A 19,013-nucleotide genomic window follows, 5' to 3' on the forward strand; every position below is an offset into this window, starting at 1 on the left:
GCAACATCTGCCCTTTATGTCTATGGGAGATGAGCATTCTCATCATCTTTTAAGTCAACATGAAGCACTCAGATAAATCATTAATCAAACAGTCTAAGGAAAAAGTATATCCTTAAAATGCTATGACAGAAGAGCACAAAAAGTCTAACGGCAATAGGAAAGTACAAGGTTCCAGGAAGTAGAACAGATAAGGACCTACCATAAACCAGAATGAATTAACAGCCCAAGATAGTATTCTGACAGACATACATCAAGGCAAAATACAAAAGTGCTAATAATGTTTGAAAAATACAGTAAAACTCTATTTAACCTCCAGATCGCCAATGGATTATACCAGAACTGGAATAAGTTCAGATGTAATGGCAATTTTACCTTGGCCTTTAACTCTAGTCAGAGTCCAAAAAATAAAAATTAAAAAACTTTTTAAAAGTCCTGCTTCTGTAAAAGGCCTCCTTCATTACTAACATCTAAAAAAAAAAAATGAACTAAGACCAGGCACCATGGGGGGGAAGAGTTTATTACACTGAATTATAAAGGGATAATATAAATAACAACTTGAATTAGACATATGGAGGCTATTCAAATTTTCTATTTCATTTAATTAACAATAAGCACCTACTATGTGCCAGATGTTGGGCGAAGCATATAAAAAGTCATAAAGATTAGACAAAGATGCTGCTTGCAGTTACTCAGAGTCTGGTAGGAAAAGCAAATAACTAATGAAAATGTTACCACCAACTGCACTTTCCTCTGGATCTCCTCCACTAGACATAAGCTCCTTGAAGGCAGAGATTTGTTTTGTCAGCCTTAAAGACCCAGCCCCGAGTTACTGACTTATCAACACTAGAAGCATAAAGAAAAGGTATCTATAGATTCACTTATCCAAATATTTACTGAGTGCCTTCTATGCTTCAGCTACTGTTCCCAAGAACTTGTACTAAATCAGTGAATAAAAAAGAACAAAGAGAACAAATGCCTGCCCTTTGAGCTTCCAAAGACCAAAGTCATAAACCAATTTTTTAAAATAAAAGGCATATAAGTTCAAACACAAAATTTTAACGAGTCTTGAGGTCCATCCATTGACCTGATATATGTACTCCATACTTCTTGCTATAGAACCTAGAAAAGGATGGTGAAAAACTATTGATTAATTTGTATAAATGATGCCTGAAATGATTTAACAATGACTACCTCCTACTTCTAAGTTTAGACAACCTAAATTAAACCCATTTCTGAAAAATAAAATAGCAGATACTGTAACATAACCTTACATATTTAAATTGCTTAGACTTGCTTCCACACATGCCACTGAGTAACGATGTAACTACTAATGTAGACAGAGGGTCACAGTCAAGATAGGCACTAGAGACACACACCAAAGACTTAGGCCATAACATTACTTAACTGACCAAGAGAAGTACAGTGTATCAGGATGTAGATAAGCCTAAAGCTATTGGGCATTTAGGGCTGTATAACTATGAACAACAATTTAGTCTGATCCCTTTCTCAAGTGAGATGTTTTGTAAAGTACACAATCAAGTGTCTAATAAATAAAAACTGACTTTATCAAAAAGTACTGACATGACTGTCAGTAAATGTTAATGATTGGCAAAGACTGAATGAACAAGCCCACTGTTAGACAAAATAAAGCTCTCGTGAAGAAATTATTTTCCAATGAAATACCCTGATAATGTTTATTAGAAATTATGTTAGCTGAACTATCTATATCATCCTTATTCTTAGACCCAAACGTCTACAAAAGGTCCAATCCGCAACTAAAGTCTTTACTCCATATAGATTATTTTGCAGTTGAACAAGTATTAGCCAACATGTAAGTGACAGTTTATCGAAAAAGAGCATATTCATGTTTGCATTCAGCTTGAGGAATGGATTGTGAGTCAATGTGCAATGTAGTGGCAGTCAGGAAAAGAAAACATAAGGAAAGAGGAAAATGTCTGAAAGCAAACCGAGCTAAGTTAGAACAGAAAGACAAAAATGTAATACCCTCACTGCTCTACTGTAGTCAGAGAACTCAGAGCTTTGTCCATTCTCTTACCGTTTCTTACACTAGCTAGTTGTTTATGTCCATTGAGTTATTTACTAGATAGATGTATATAAACTACTCAAGAGAGTATACATCAGACTAATTTTTCTAACGACCAAATAGAGTTGGAGGAAAAAAGGGCTTAATAAATATTTATTAAAGAGATAATCACTCTATATTTTCAATATTCAAATAGAAAGTGAGTTTCATCATGCCATCCTAAAGTATTTTATAATGTAATTCTCACTACAGATTGCTAATCTTTATTCGCTTTAAAAGATAAGCATCTGTATTGTTTCAAATGGAAATTCCTAACTCTACTGCCTTAAATAAATGCTTTGGAAAAAGCCTCAATTCTTAGTGTCCCTCTCCCCCTCTTCACTGCTCTCAAAACATGATGCTTTATGAGAGGAGCAGCATTAAAGTATTCAAATCAAAGTAACATCCTCAGATCTGACCAGGTGAGTAAGTTCAATGCCGTAATGGTGATGGAGTACAAAATGCATCACAACAATGTCAGAGATTAAACTGGACAGCTTGTATCTGCTAGGATTACAGAGGGAGAAAATGTAATCCAAGAAGAAACATCAACTACAAAGAATGATAATAACAATGGTAATGATGAGGAAAACAAATACCATCTCTAACAGGAACTGATTTTTTTTTTTTAAAGGTTTTGTTTATTTATTTGACAGCAAGAGAGGAAACACAAGCAGTGGGGTAGCTGGAGAGGGAGAAGTAGGGTCCCCTCTGAGCAGGAAGCCCAAAATGGGCTCAATCCCAGGCCTCTGGGACCATGACCAGAGCCGAAGGCAGATGCCTAACAACTGAGTCACCCAGGCACCCCTAAACAGGAACTCATCATCAATGAAGCTCTGAACTAACTAAATAGAGGAGATTATGCCCTGCCACTGATTTGTACAGTGTAAGCTGGAAGATATTTTTAATGGATTTAGGACATAAATACAAGCACAGACTTAGAGTTAAAAGGTGCTCTTGTATCCTAATCATACCACTATAACTAACCATATTTTAAACAAGTCTCTTACCCTTGTGAGCCTGTTTCCATTTCTCTCTTAAGTAATGGCTCTAAAAATACTGAAACTATATACAACATAAAGGATTTTTACTTTATGAAGTAATAGTATATTTAGAACATTTTAAAAGTAATGGGAGAGGAACTGTCACTTCTGGCCAAGATGGAGTAACATGAAACAGATTTATAATCCCATCTAAAACAACTCCCCCAACCAAACACATAAAACAATGGTTTCAAGCCCCTGGACATCAAGTGATGATCAACTGAGAGTCAGAAGTTGGGAGACAAACAGCAAGCACTATGATTGCCCCAGCTTATTGCTTTGTGGGAGTTTCTCGACCAAGATATGGGAAGAAGTTTGAGGAAGAGCCTCTCAGTTTCCCTGAGTTGAACAGACAGAGCTGAGAGTCTCAGGAAGCCAGAGCAGCTAGAATCCACTGCACAGAGAGAAGAAAGCTTCAGAGATCAAGTTCTTCAGACATCCCCCTGGAATAGTCAGAGCACTGATCAGTTCATGTGTGTGAAGAAACTATAATGCCAAAGACCATGTTGCTTCCACCAGCCAGACTGGAAAATTAATAATTTATGGGGTACTAGATAGAATACTCAGGAAGCTCTTGCCTCAGTAATGGGAAATTAGCCTTAGAGCATGACTCTAAACCCACCAAACAAATCAAAAACAAGACCAGAAAAAGATCAAACTGTTTCCAAGCAACTTAACTGTATCCAGAATATAAGTTACAAAAGAAAAAAAAAGATTTATAACAATATAAAAATCTTCAGTACCCAACTAGGTAAAATCCAAGTGTCTGCCATTTAACAATGATTACCAAGCATGCAAGGAAGCAGGAGAGCACAGTCCATAATGGGGGGGGTCCATTAAAAATGAACCCCAAACTGACAGAGATGTCAAAATTATCAAATAAGGGTATAAACAGTCATTATAACTATAGCTAATATACTGAAAAAAGTTACATAGAAATAATGAAGATATTAAAAAAGATACAAATCAAAATTATGGACATGTAAATCATAATGTCTGAGGTGAAAAATACACTGGTTCGTCTTTTAATACCAGGATGGATATTGCCAAGAATAAATGAATGAACTTGAAGACATTGGAACAGAAACTAAATAATGAAAACACAGGGGGAAAAAAATCCAAATATAAAGCATCAGTGATCTATGAAACAATTTCAAGAGACCTAATGTACATATAATTTGAGTCCACTAAAGAGAGAAGAGAGGAGAGAATAGAAAGAATATTTGGAGAAATATTGGTTGAAAAATGTTTTAAATTAATGAAAACTATAAAAAATAATAAGCTCAATAAACTCAACCTCAAGAAACATAAAGAAAATTACACCAAGGCACTTCATAAGCAAATGGCTCAAAATCAATAACAAAGAGAAAATCTTTAAAACAGCAAGAGTGGGCGCCTGGGTGGCTCAGTGGGTTAAGCCGCTGCCTTCGGCTCGGGTCGTGATCTCAGGGTCCTGGGATCGAGTCCCGCATCGGGCTCTCTGCTCAGCAGGGAGCCTGATTCCCTCTCTCTCTCTCTCTGCCTGCCTCTCCATCTACTTGTGATTTCTCTCTGTCAAATAAATAAAAAAAAATAAAAATAAAAATAAAAATAAAAAATAAAACAGCAAGAGTAATAAAGTAAAAAAAAAAAAATGTTTTAATGTTAAATAGGAAAATACAGATGACATCAGATTTCTTGTTAAAAACAAAGCAAATGAGGGGGCACCTGGGTGGCTCACTCAGTTGAGCATCTGACTCTTGATTTCAGCTCAGGTTGTGATCTTGGGGTCCTGGGATCAACCCCTGCTTCAGGCTCCACACTGAGCATGGAGTCTGTTATCCCTCTCCCTCTCCATACTCACACGTGGTCACACATGCACACTCTCTCTCTCTCTCTCTCATGAATAAATAAATCTCTAAAAAAAAAAAAAAAAAAAAAACAAAGCAAGTAAGAAGATAATAGAATATTCTGTTAAGTACTGAAAGATACAAATGGTCCACCTAGAATTCTATACCAGACAAAATATATCTTTCAAAATCAAAAGCAAATAAAGATGTTTTCAGATGTGAAGCTGAAAGAATAGCAGACCTTCACTACAAGAAATGTTTACTTCAGGCAGAAAAAAAAAAATTACACCAGACAAAAATCTGGATCTACACAAAGGAATGAAAAACACCAAAAATGGTAATTACATAGCTAAATGTATTCCTTTTCTTATTTAAATCTCTTTAAAATACAATTAACTATTAAATAATACTGATTTGAAGAGTTTATAAAATACATAAATGTAAAATACAAAACAAAGATAGACTAAAGTTCAGGAAATTTAAAAAATGCAAGTATAACATTTTAGTTTTAATATTAAATGTTAATGGTATAATATCACTTGAAGGTACTCTATAAATTAAAGATCTCTGTAGACTAGAAACTCTAAAATAACCATTAAAATAACAAAATAAACAATTAGCTTGTAAATCAATAAAAGAGATAAAGTGAAATCATAAAAGAAAACAGTAGAAAAAGGAAAAGAAGGAGCAAAGAACAAATGAGACAGGAGAAAAAAATAGCAGAATGACAGATTCAAACTAACTATATCAACAACCACATTAAATGTAAATGGCTTAAACACTATAGCAAAAAGTAGGCCATATTGTCTATAAGAAACACAATTTAAATGTAAAGACCCCAAATGGGGAAAAAGTAGAAGGACAAGAAAATACATTCTATGCAATAACAGTAACCAAAAATGCTGAACTGGCTATATTATTTTAAACAAAGTAGATTTTCAAAGCAAAAGATACTATCAAAGATAAAGAGGTCATTTCATAATGACAAAAGTAAAAAAAAAAAAAATCAGTAAGAAAAAGTTTATGTACCTAATAAGAGAGTTGTATAATACATGAAGCAAAAACTAATAGGAATTCAAGAAAGAATAATGAAAGCCACAACCACTGCCAGACTACTCAGGAGAAAAGAAAAAAAAAACATAAAATATATATAACAAAAATGAGAGGAGGGTACCATTTCAATTTCTACAGATATGATATTAAAAGAAAAATAAGAGAATATTAAGCTTTTCTCCCCAATAACTTTGACAGAAAATAGCAAAGTTCACCAAAGATGTAATAATAATGATAAAACATCTAAATAATCCTGTATCTATTAAAGCATTTAAATCTGTAGTTAAGGGGCGCCTGGGTGGCTCAGTGGATTAAAGCCTCTGCCTTCAGCTCAGGTCATGATCTCAGGGTCCTGGGATCAAGCCGGGCATCGGGCTCTCTGCTCAGCAGGAAGCCAGCTTCCCTCTTTCTCTCTGCCTCTTTGCCGACTTGTGATCTCTGTCTGTCAAATACATAAATAAAATCTTTAAAAATAAAAATCTGTACTTAATACCTTTCCCATTAAGAAAACTCCCGGCCCACATACTTTCAATAGTGAATTTAGATAAAATGAGTAAGGAATAAAATCAATCCTAAACAAACCCTTCCAGAAAATACAAAGAAAAGGGGGGGTGTCGTGGGGGGGATAACATCCTAATTCCTACGAGACCAGCATTATCCTATTACCAACACTGAACAAAGAATATTATCAGAAATGAAAACTGTAGACCAAAATCTCTAATAAACATAACATAAACTCTTAAGAAATTTTAGCAAATTATACCAGCAATCTGTAAGAAGAATTCATCATGACCAAGTGTTGTCTAACATAAGATCTCAAGGTTTTTTTTTTAAATTTTTTTAAAGATTTTATTTATTTGAGAGAGAGAGAGAGAGAGAGCGAGCACTCATGAGAAGGGGCAGGATCAGAGGGAGAAGCACAATCCCTGCCGAACAGAGAGCCTGATGCGGGACTTGATCCTAGGACTCCAGGATCATGACCTGAGTTGAAGGCAGTTTCTTAACCAACTAAGCCACCCAGTTACCCTCAAGATTGTTTTGAAGTTCAAAAGTTCATGTACTTTGTCTTAAGAAAATAAAGGAGAAAAATCATTTGCTAATTTCAACAACTACAGAAAAATCATCTGAAAAAATCTAACATCCATTCATAATTTTTAAATCTCAGTGAACGAGGAATAGAGGGTACCTGACTTAACATTCTGTTCATTTAAGAAAAACCTGCAACTAATATCATGCTTTAAAAAAAAAAAAAGATTTTATTTATTTATTTGACAGAGATCACAAGTAGGCAGAGAGGCAGGCAGAGAGAGAGGAAGGGAAGCAGGCTCCTGCTGAGCAGAGAGCCCAATGCGGGGCTTGATCCCAGGACGCTGGATCATTGACCTGAGCCAAAGGCAGAGGCTTCAACCCACTGAGCCACCCAGGGTCCCCTAATATCATGCTTAATAAAGATTGGATGCTTTATCCCATGTATTGGAAATGAGGCAAGCATGACTGCTCTAACTTTTCAATTTAACAGCATTCTCTAACTCCTTACCTGTGATATAAGGTAAGAAAAATAAAATTCAAACTGACTGAAAAGAAGCAAAACTGTCTTTATTCACAGATAACATTATTTACTCTGAAGGAAGAAGGGCTAAAAATTGGTAAGTTACCATCCACCCTAGGAAGTTAAAAATAAACCGCATATTAAACTACAAAAAAACCAGGAGAAGAGCAGATTTCAGTGAGACAGGAAAAAATATGCACTTAGAAAGGAAAAACAAAGGCACAGAGGATTCATTAAAATGACTAATAAGATTGATAAGTGCCTGATGAGACTGATCAAGAAAAAAGAGGGAAGATACAAATGATTAAAAACATCAGGAACAAAAATGATGGTATCATCACATATATTAAAAAATTTGAAAGAGTACCTTTTCAAAGGACAACAAATTTAAAAGAACTAGAAAAATCGCTAAATATGTACTACTTAATGAAACTGACATAAGAAGAAACAGAAAATCTTTAGTGTCACATGAGAATGAAAGAAATTAAACCTAGAATTTTAAAACTTTCCACAAAGAAAACTCTAGATCTAAATCCAGCAAATTCTACTGCACATACATGGAAGAAAGAATGTCAATCTTACACAAATTCTACCTGAAAACAGAAAAAAAGGAAAGATTCCTTAATCCATTTTTTGAAACCTGCATAATGTAACACTTCATAAGAGCATTAGAAGAAAGGAAAATTGGGGCATTTGGCTGGTTCAGTTGGTTAAGTGTGTAACTCTTGATCTCAGCTTAGGTCTTGATCTCAATGTTGTGAGTTCAAGCCCTGTATTGGGCTCCATGGTAGGCATGGAGGCTACTTATTAAAAAAAAAAAAAAAAAAAAAAAAAAAAAGGAATAGGAAGAGAAAGAAGAGAAAACTTTTTCCTAAACAAAAAATATTAAGCCAAATTCAACAATATATAAGATAATAATACATCAAAACAGAATAAAAGGAAAAATTATATAATCATCTCAATAGATACAGAAAAAGCATGATAATATACTGATGATAAACACTTAGCAAAGGAATAATGGAAAGTTAATTTCTTATAAATTACCTATAAAAAAGCATACAAGAGATATAATAATTATGAAAGCTTAAAGGGAAAACATTGGGAATAGAAAAAGTATCCCATATGACTGTCCATATAGTCAAAGTAATCTACAAATAAAGTATTACAAATAATGGATGAAGAGCATGCCTGCTTGATACAAGGTCAACATATAAAAATTATCTGCATTTCTGTACCAGAGGCACAGAAAATAAAATATTCAATACCAGTTATAAGAATATTTTAAAAATCCTTACCTAGGAAAAAATCTAAATAAATAGTATATAAGACCTCTACACATCAAACTATAAAAGAGTTACAATAGCTAAATGAGATCTAAATAAATACAGGAATATACTGAATGAATGAACCCACAAAGATACTAATTCTCCTCAAACTCATCTACAAATTCAATAAAACTGCAGTTGAAATCACAATAGGTCTTTATAACAAATGAGAAACTAGCTCTAAAATGACAATTGAGATATTCAAAGAAACAAGAATAGCCATGACATTCTTTAAGAGTAAGATGGGAAGGGGTGCCTGGGTGGCTCACTGGGTTAAAGCCTCTGCCTTCAGCTCAGGTCATGATCCCAGGGTCCTGGGATCGAGCCCCACATCAGGCTCTCTGCTCCACGGAAAGCCTGCTTCCTCCTCTCTCTGCCTGCCTCCCTGCCTACTTGTGATCTCTCTCTCTCTGTCAAATAAATAAATAAAATCTTAAAAAAAAAAAAAAAAGAATAAGATGGGAAGACTCTATCTGTTGAATACCAAGTCCTACTATAAAGCTACAGTAATTAAGGAACAAGAATACACAAGCAAGTCAATGGGCTCAAACAGCCCCAGAAACAGATCATATAGAAAAATGTTTTATTTATGAAAAGGATGGCATTGCAAAGCAGTGAGGAACAAATCAGGACCCCTGCTTCCCATTATACCCAAAATTGAATTGTAGGCAGATTGTAGATCTAAATAAAAAGGATAAAACAATAAAGCTTATAAAACAGAAGGGTATCTTCATGATTATCAGGGTAGAGGTATCAAGGTAACTTCTTAAATAGGACACAAAAATATTAATCGTTAAGTGAAAAAATAGATATATTAGATTCCACTGAAATTGAGAGATGCTGAATTTCAAAGATAAGAGCGAAAGGCAAGTAAATATTTGCAATACATAGAACAAAGGGCTCAAATCAGGGACAGTGACAGATCAACACTTACAAGTCATTAAAAAAAAAAATCTAGACACACATGAGTTGAACAGGCACTTCACAAAAGAACATATGTAGAAATGAGCAATAAACATACCTAAAAAGTATTCAACCCAGATGGGTATTGGGGGATGTAAATTAAACACTTGAGAGACTACTGCACATACACCAAAATGGCTCAAGTGAAAGATATGGAATATATTCAGGGTAGCTACATTCACTGCTGAGCATTAGCTCATCAATGGTCTATGAGACTTCTTGTTGCTCCATATCCTAGCCAACCCAGTATTTTCCATCTTTTTCACTTTAGCCATTTTGATGGATATGTATTAGTCACTCACTTAGAAAAACATAGTATTATCTGCTAAAGCTAAACATATGTAGAAATTCCACTTTCAGTTATATACACAACAGAAGTACTGATACTGATAAGGTACATTAAGATTCAAATGCAAGATTGTTTGCAGATTTATGAAAAACAATGAAAATAATTCAAATGTCTATTGATAGGAAAATGGATGACGAAACTCTGGTCCACTCATTTTGCAGACTATTACAGAACAATAAAAATAAACAATGAAATAAGCAAATCTCAAACGCAGTATCGTCGAAAAATCTCATAAAAGAAACCAAAAACAAAAGAATATACACTCCATGACTGACGGAATTCATATAAAACTCAAAGAACAGCAAAACTAAACTACAGTTTTAGGGCTTTAAACTTGGGTGGTATAACTCTAAAGCAAAGAAAGTGATTTCCCAGAAGCCAAGACAGTAGCTAACTTTTGGAAGAGGGCACTAATGACAGGGAGTGAACATCTCAGAAACCTCGGGCATGATGGCAGTGTTCAAGCTCTTGTCCACGGATGTAGTTACAAGGGAGTTTAGCATGTAAAAGTCACTCAGCTACATACTTACGTTTTGCATACCTTTCTGTATATGTATTTCACACATACACAAGTACAAAAATTTATCCAACCAAGACTTTTCTGTAACATGAAATTATTTTACACGAGTTTGTATCTTTCATCAGAGGAAGGGTAATAAAGGAGGTGAGCATGAGGGGTTGGAACAGACACTGGGAGTAGGAGCAGAGAAGGTGGGAGTTCATCTCCCAGAATGAGAAGCCAGCAGTGCCTAAAACTGAAAATCAGGCATCTATTTAAAGATATTAAAGTAAATACCAAATAATAAGCTAAGAAAGAGAAAAGTACTTGTCCTAGGGATGGGAAAAAAATTTTTTTTAAAAATCTTTAAAACAGAAACTATGGGAAAAAGAAGACCCTGAAGTCACCATTCACAGGCAGAACCTTCATCATCTCATCTCTTGCTCGCTTCTTCTTCACTTTTATCACATTCTGAGAGAGTCAGAATTCACTCTAGGCCTGAAGGAAAGCTCTCTAAGCAGAAGTCACCCCCCACCCCCAACTCTGGTTGCCTCATTTGCCACTCTTCTAATGGACATAAAAGATAATAATGGAAGCAAAACTCAATTTTCTCTTCTATCTACTAATGAAAAACAAAGCTACAGACAAAAATTAAGACAGGGGTGCCTGGGTGGCTCAGTTGGTTGGGCAACTGCCTTTGGCTCAGGTCATGGTCCTGGAGTCCTGGGATCAAGTTCCGCATCAGGCTCCCAACTCCATGGGGAGTCTGCTTCTCCCTCTAACCTTCTCCCCTCTCATGCTCTCTCTCTCAAATGAATAAATAAAATCTTTAAAAAAAAATTAAGACACATAATGACATAAAAAGAAAGTTTTTCCACTTGTGGATTACAAAGCATGAACTACTGGCAAATAACAATAGATACAGTATGAAAACATGAATTTAAAACATTTATAAATGTAGTTAACAAAACAGGTAAAACTTTTAAACTCAAGATACACATGATTAACACACTAGTGCTGTCAAGTTAAGATGCCCCTAATTCATAAAAATTAGGTCAAAGACAGTACAACAAAATTATGTGAAATATGCTCATTTATCAGTTTCTAAATAAATCTGATTTATTTTTAACTGACATCTTAATTATCCATATTTACATCTGGAATATAACAACTTTTCTCTCTTTTAACAATATGAGACAAATAAAATGTTATGATTATACATTAGTTATGCCTCCTCAGTTTCTACAGCTGAAATGTCAGGTCAATTACTTAATAAGATTTAATTTTACCTTGTTTAATCTGTCCTTGTACAACATTACTGGAAGTTGGAGGGGAACCCCTTGCCTTAGAAAGGTCTGGGGTGCTTGGTCGAGGTGGCCTTAAAAAAAAAAAAAAAGAAAATATATGTATATATACATTCATACTTTCATATTTCCAGAACCATTTAAATATTAAACTTTCTAGTCCTCAATGAATTGCAAAAGAAACATACAGAGAACATGTTCAATTTACCATTCCAAAAAGACGGGGTTTTTTTGTTTTTACCTATTAACATTTTCCTTTTCAAACTTTAATCAATTGAATGATTAGCAAATAGCAAGCAAAAATTTCATATCTATAATTTATGCTTTATACTAATTTAAGAAATATTTCTGAACAGTTTAATGTGCTACCACTGACAAATAAATATCGTAATTAGTCCTTCATTCTTCAGTATCAGCATGCTGAGATTTCAGCGTTCCCTGTATGATTGGTCCAAATGAGTTCATGGAACAATACAGTGAGTCTAAAAGAATTCATCTCTAAAATCTGAAAAAAGTAATACGGCATTAGAAATCTTGAACTTCCGAGGCAGTATGTCTTCTGTGAATTCTTTTAACACCACGCAACTACCTGTGTGACCTTAGACACATCACTTAACCTGTGTCTCAGTTTTCTTATCTGTAGTAAAAGGATAACAGTGCCTGCCTTATAGGGTTAAGAGCATCAGAACCAGACACTAGGTAAGTACTACTTAAGTATTTGATTTTTTTTAAATTTCTCAATATGATCAACTCTCAATAAAGGATAATAAAACCACAGTTTAAAAAGTTGCCTTCATGACTTCTAGAAAATAGATAATAACAAATCAGGTTCAATATTCATGAAATATTAAAATAATACTCTCTTACAATTAAAAAAAGTTTTCTCTCTCCCAACTGAAGAATTCTGACAAAATTCTCACAAAATTCTGAAGCTAATTACTAGACACCTATCATTCATTACATATAAGTCATAAAGAAGCACTTCAACCAAATATAACACTTTGAATTAAATGTCAATGCAAACTTTAAGTGGATACAATTCTAAGATTATACTCTAAGAGCTAGTCCCTAACTCACTTACTTAACCTGAACTGAGCTACTCAGTTTAAATAGCTATGTAGTATGTTTGAATAAAGATTAAACATGCTTTAAATCATGCATGTTGTGTTTTAAAATTTCAAGGGGAAACACTGAGATGACACAAAAATGCTAAGGTAGGCAGAACCAAAAAAAAAAAAAAAAAAATACTAAACAGAAAAATAAAAGAGGTTTCATTCTGTTTTTTTTTCCCTGAAATGTGAGAATAAAATCAAACTATCATGGTCACACCTGGTAGGACCCTTCTTCATATGATCACCAATAAAAGTTGCATTAGTCATACTCATTAACGTATTTGCCAAAGATATGATAGACAGGAGATGCTGTGTAGTGACGGCTCGGGACACTCCGTAAGTTCCCTTTCCAACGCTCTCAGTTGCAGGCAGCTTCCTTCCTACTTCTGCTTTCCCATGTGACAGTTTCCGAGCAGACTGATTATAACCAGGAAGCATCAGGGACATGTGACCTCCTCTGGATAGGAGACCAAAAGATACTGTGCAATGCGGTTTCAGCATTCCAAGGCGATCAAGGCAAACTTCATCCAGAACTTCATTTAAACCCCAGGCATGAAGACACGACATGAACAGTTTTGCAGTGTCCATTGTTAAATTATACTCTAATAGTGTCAGTGGCTTAGATTTGCTGGACCGATACTCTGGATCGCTCTCCTCTCTTCTCTGCCTCATCAGCTCCTCGTCCTCCTCTTCATCATCAAGGAGATGTTCCTTTATGTTCTCTTTGATGGTTTCTTTCACTTGTTGGAAGAGAACTGCTGCGCGTTTTCCAGTTAGAAAAGAGCCCCCTTTGTCTGAACTGCCAGATGCTTTTTGCAAATTCTCTGGGGAAATAAGCGCAGTATTCGGCCTAGAGGCTTCTTCAGTCAGGAGTTGAATAATCAACGCTTCCACATCAAAGAAAAGCACATGTATGTCCGGGTCTGTTAGGTTCGTCTTTATTGCTTGAACCATCAGGGAGTTATGAGAATATTTAGGCAAATTTCCCTGCAAAAAAAAAAATTTTTTTTAAATGGTCATAACTATAAAGTGTTTAATTGCATACATTCACGGATGAGGAATAAACAGAAGAACTTGAATGCATATTCGGTGCCTCTACCATTAAGAGCAACGCACGAACTGCACCAATCAGCAGAATATAAAAAATGTGAATTTATGAGGATTTTATGCTGAAACAATTATAAAAGGGTCAATTATTTAAAAACAAACAAAAAAAATTGTTATTGAAGCAGAGTCCTTTCACTCATAGAAGAGACTAAAATATCAGTAACCTCTATGCAAATTCTCTGAGAATGAACTACTGGTCCGCCTGAAAGAAAAATCCATTTATCACAGCGACTCGTCCGTTGCTGTACCATCAAATCCCTCCTCTTTCCACGTTCCCTTCACTCTCTGCCTATTCACAGATTCTTTTCCCTCAGTTCGGAACTTGCACAGATCTACTTAGATTCTCACAAAGAGTGTTATCCTTTGACTGTGCCCCCTCTTCTACAGATCTCTCTCCTCCTCTACTGTCCCTTTTAGCCAAATGTAGAGAAAGTTAGGAGGCTAATCCAAGGAAACTCTCAGTCCTGCTTTTCCTTGAGCTCTTTGCAGTATCTGACATCGTTATTTTTGCTGGGGGAGTGAGAGAAAAGCATAAAGAAAAAAATTAAAAGCCACCTCTCCCAGCTTCCCTTCCTGGTGAGCCTTCTAATTCTGACCACCCTTCTCAGCCGTCAGCTGCCCTGAAAACTTGTCCTTCCTCCTATGTCGGGACGGACGCCTGTGGCTCCCTAATTTCCATCACCGCCAGGCCGGCCTCCTGGAGTTTCAATCCTCTACTTAACAACTGCTTGTATCTAGATGTCCCATAGCACCTCATAGTCAATGTGTCCCCATGTCCACGCTGCCACTGAACCTGCTGTGTCTGCCAGGCTGTCCGTGGAGAATCCTTCCTCTTCCATTCTGTCCCCCCCATCACTGTCACCATATCTGGACCCTTATTTCCTTGTCTCAGTGGGGTTCACTGCCCCTAGTCTCTCCTTAGTCCAACGTAACTTCACAGAGCCACAAGACTTCTTTCTGAAGCACAAATACAGTCACATCACTCTTCCACCAAAAAGCTGCCATTATCATGGGTTATAAAGAGAAATGGAAAATACAGATTAAAAACTAAATCAAAATGCAGGTGAATATCTCTGATCTCAAGATGAGAAAGGGCTTTCCAAACATACTTAAAGATTCACTACTATAAAATTCACTACAGTAAAAATATTAAAAGGCAAATAAGAAATAGGAAAATGGGCCAGAATTATTTCTGAATTGTAATCTATATAAATATGTCTTAAAATCAGTGAGAAAAATACTAATGCCCAAATAAGAGGGAGAATACCATAAAGATCAAGGACAATTTGCAGTAAAAGAAACAAAGAGTCAATAAACATAGGAGAAAACCAGCTCATACTAGTTGTCAAGGAAATACCTGTTAAAATAACTACAAGATACCATTTATAAAATTAGCGCACAGTAAACACTAAAAACTACTTATCCAGGAATACAATGGAAGTCAAACCCACACACTGCAGGCATGAATTTAAAAAGCAGCCTTTTAGAAGAGCAATGTAGCAAAATACATTGTGAGACCTTTGAACAGTTTGATCCGGTGCATTTATTTCTAGAACCCTATCCTGAATAGTCAGAAATACAGACATGGATTTATGTACAAAGATGTGCAAAGATGTGCAGTGAAATGGTAGCCATTATTTTAAATTGAAGCCTAAAGAGTCTAACAATAAGGAAACAGATAAATAATTTAAGTGTAGCCATATAATAGAATAAATACTGCAATCACTACAAATCATGCTTTCTGGACACATTTAACCACATGGCAAAATTTCCTGTTCCAATTTTTTAAAAAAGATTTTATTTGTGAAAGAGAGAGAGAGAAGGAAAGAGAGACAGAATGAGAGGGGGGAGGAGCAGAGGGAGAGGGAGAAGCAGACTCCCTGCTGGCTTGATCCCAGGACTCTGGGATCATGACCTGGGCAAAGGCAGACACTTAACAGACTGAGCCACCCAGGCACCCTGCCTGTTCCAATTTTAAGTGAGATCAAAATCACACACACGCACACACACACAGAGTATAGTTCTGATTTCATTTATTGAATGCTTAAGTATATATCTGAGCATGGTGAGAAACACTGGGAAGAAATACGTGAAAATACTGGTCATTACATTTTGTAATGGAATTACAGACTAGTTTCTTTTTTCTTTATATTTCCCTACATTTCTTAAATGGTATACAGCCATGATATATTATTCTCAAAATCAGAAAATAAAGCTTCAGGATAAAATACAAAATCGTTCAGCACAACATTCAAGGCCCATTATGGTCTGATAGCAAGTATTTTTCCCGCTTTAACAAACCGGCTCTCATACCGTAACCAGGGTCTCCCACCCATTAATCCTTTTATTTATTCCTTTGCCCAAAATATTCTTTTTTGTTCTATTCTAATCCCTTCTATTCCATCAAGACCCTAATTCTCCAAAGGAAAGTTAGTCCATAATGATCCAGCGCCCATAAAATTTTCTATCTACTGTATGTCACAAACGTATACACCTTGGCTATGTTGACATAGTTGGGTATTTTTCATATTTACATTTTCCTGTACTCTGTGGGAACTATGTTTTACTCATCTTGTGTAAGCTTATCAGAGTACATGACAGAATGAACAAAAGACATTATTAAAAAAATTCAAAATTATTTTAAATTGCTAATCAACTCTTCAATCATAAAATTGTAATAAATCTCCTTAGCTGGTCCCTCCCTGCTGCCTCAATCATCCTCCCATTCGATCACGATCACGTTTCTTCCTAGCTGAAAGGATTTCTTTTTTTTTTTTTTTAAAGATTTATTTATTTATTTGACAGAGAGAGATTACAAGTAGGTAGAGAGGCAGGCAGAGAGAGAGAGGAGGAAGCAGGCTCCCTGCTGAGCAGAGAGCCCGATGTGGGACTCTGAGATCATGACCTGAGCCGAAGGCAGCGGCTTAACCCACTGAGCCACCCAGGCGCCCAGCTGAAAGGATTTCAATGGCATTTTAGAATCCAAGGATACAATATTTCCAAAGTAAAGACTTCTTTGCAAGGCAAAGTATATTGCTGCCTCCAATTTCATCACAACCCCCATATCTTCTACTACAGCCCAATGAAATCACTTGTATTTTTTTTTAATTTTCTATTTTTATTTATTTGGGAGAGAGTGAGCACAAAGAGGAGGAGGATGGGCACAAAGAGGAGCTGGGAGCCTGATGTCGCGCTCGAGCCCAGGACCCCAGGATCATGACCTGAGCAGAAGGCAGATGCCTAACCAACTGAGCCACCCAGGTGTCCCTAAAACACTTATATCTTCCAGAACCATGCAGTGTCACATGTTTGGGCCTTTGCTTATACCAGGAAGATGCTGCTTTCTCATTCTTCGCACAACCCCTCAAGTCATACTTTACCCATCCTTGGAGAAGCATTTCCTGTTAACTAGACCTCCTGTGGTGATCATTTCACAATACATACAAATACAAATCATCATGTTGTAAACCTGAAACTAATGTAATGTTGTATGACAATTATATCTCAATTAAAGAAAAATGTAAAAAAAAGTCTCAAGTAGCTGCTCTTCCAAAAATTATTGCCATAATTATTACTAATTCTGCCTCCTTTGCTTAAATCACTGTTCTGAACTGAATCATGTTTAAAGGAAGGTAGGAAATAATTTCTAAATCCCAGCTTAAGAACCTAAAGAATGTAGGTAATGTAAATTAATATTCTACAAAATATGATTTTTTTTTTAAGATTTTATTTGTTTATTTGACAGACAGAGATCACAAGTAGACAGAGAGGCAGGCAAAGAGAGAGAGAGGGAAGCAGGCTCCCCGCTGAGCAGAGAGCCCGATGCGGGACTCGATCCCAGGACCCTGAGATCATGACCTGAGCCGAAGGCAGTGGCTTAACCCACTGAGCCACCCAGGTGCCCCTACAAAATATGATTTTTAAAAAAGTCAAGACTTTCTGAATTTCATTCCCATATTTAATTCATTTGTTACACATTCGCCTGTGTTTGTGCAAGACACTGGAGATACAAAGACTAACGAGATGATTTTCTAGTAATGGAACTCAAACCTCACAGATACATAATGGCATGAAAAGACACCATGACCATGTAGTAAGAATGGTGCTTTGAAGAAAGGAGGATTGCAAGATACAATAAGGGACACGGCAGAGAAAGCACCAACTCTACCCTGGGTGAGCCTCTCTGAAGGGGTAACTATGAAAGGGCAGACAGAGAGCAAAATGTGAAAAAGGATAAAGGCTGGAGATGCGACAGGCCAGATGCTGATGAAGCCACAGATGACAAGGGGCAGGAATGTAAGGGTTGGTTCACTGAGAACACAGAGGTTCCGACTAAGGCTTTTGAACTTTATCTTGCAAACTTGGGAATCACTAAAGCAGTGCTTCTCTGAGAATCATTGAGGCTATTTGTTAAAATACAGGTTCCTGGGCCTGATATCAGGCCTGAATCAGTATGCATAGACCTAAAGGGATCAGAACCTGCCTAACGAGAACCCCAGACAACTTCAGGATATCATACAGCTTGACAACTACCATCTAAAGGCTTTAAAAGAGTGGAATAACATAACCAAATTTAATTTTATAGATGTTTATCTACCAGCAGTGTTGGCTGAAAAGATCAGAGTCACGAATATGATTTGGGAGGACAGAAGCTATCCAGATGAGGGAAGATGAAAGTGTGCACCAGGACTGAGAATGCAGAAGTTGGGATAGGATGAAGAATGTATACATTACCCTTTTATTTTTTTTATTCTTTTTTTTTTAAGATTTTATTTATTTATTTGACAGGCAGAGATT

The 19,013-nt window shown here is 36.0% G+C and overlaps 1 protein-coding gene across 4 annotated transcripts in view; it reads right to left on the reverse strand.

Annotated features, from left to right (window-relative positions):
- Positions 1-19,013, reverse strand: part of WDR7 (WD repeat domain 7) — a 363,545-nt gene that overhangs the window by 241,279 nt on the left and 103,253 nt on the right. For all 4 annotated transcript variants that reach the window (XM_059140623.1, XM_059140622.1, XM_059140626.1 and 1 more), the window contains exons 15-16: positions 13,327-14,096; positions 11,983-12,071 (exon numbers count right to left, since the gene is read on the reverse strand). In XM_059140623.1, the coding sequence (XP_058996606.1) occupies positions 11,983-12,071; positions 13,327-14,096 (859 nt within the window). The remainder of the gene's footprint in view (positions 1-11,982; positions 12,072-13,326; positions 14,097-19,013) is intronic.

This window comes from Mustela lutreola, chromosome 11, assembly GCF_030435805.1.
Source record: "Mustela lutreola isolate mMusLut2 chromosome 11, mMusLut2.pri, whole genome shotgun sequence".
In the NCBI taxonomy this organism is placed as follows: Eukaryota; Metazoa; Chordata; class Mammalia; order Carnivora; family Mustelidae; genus Mustela; species Mustela lutreola.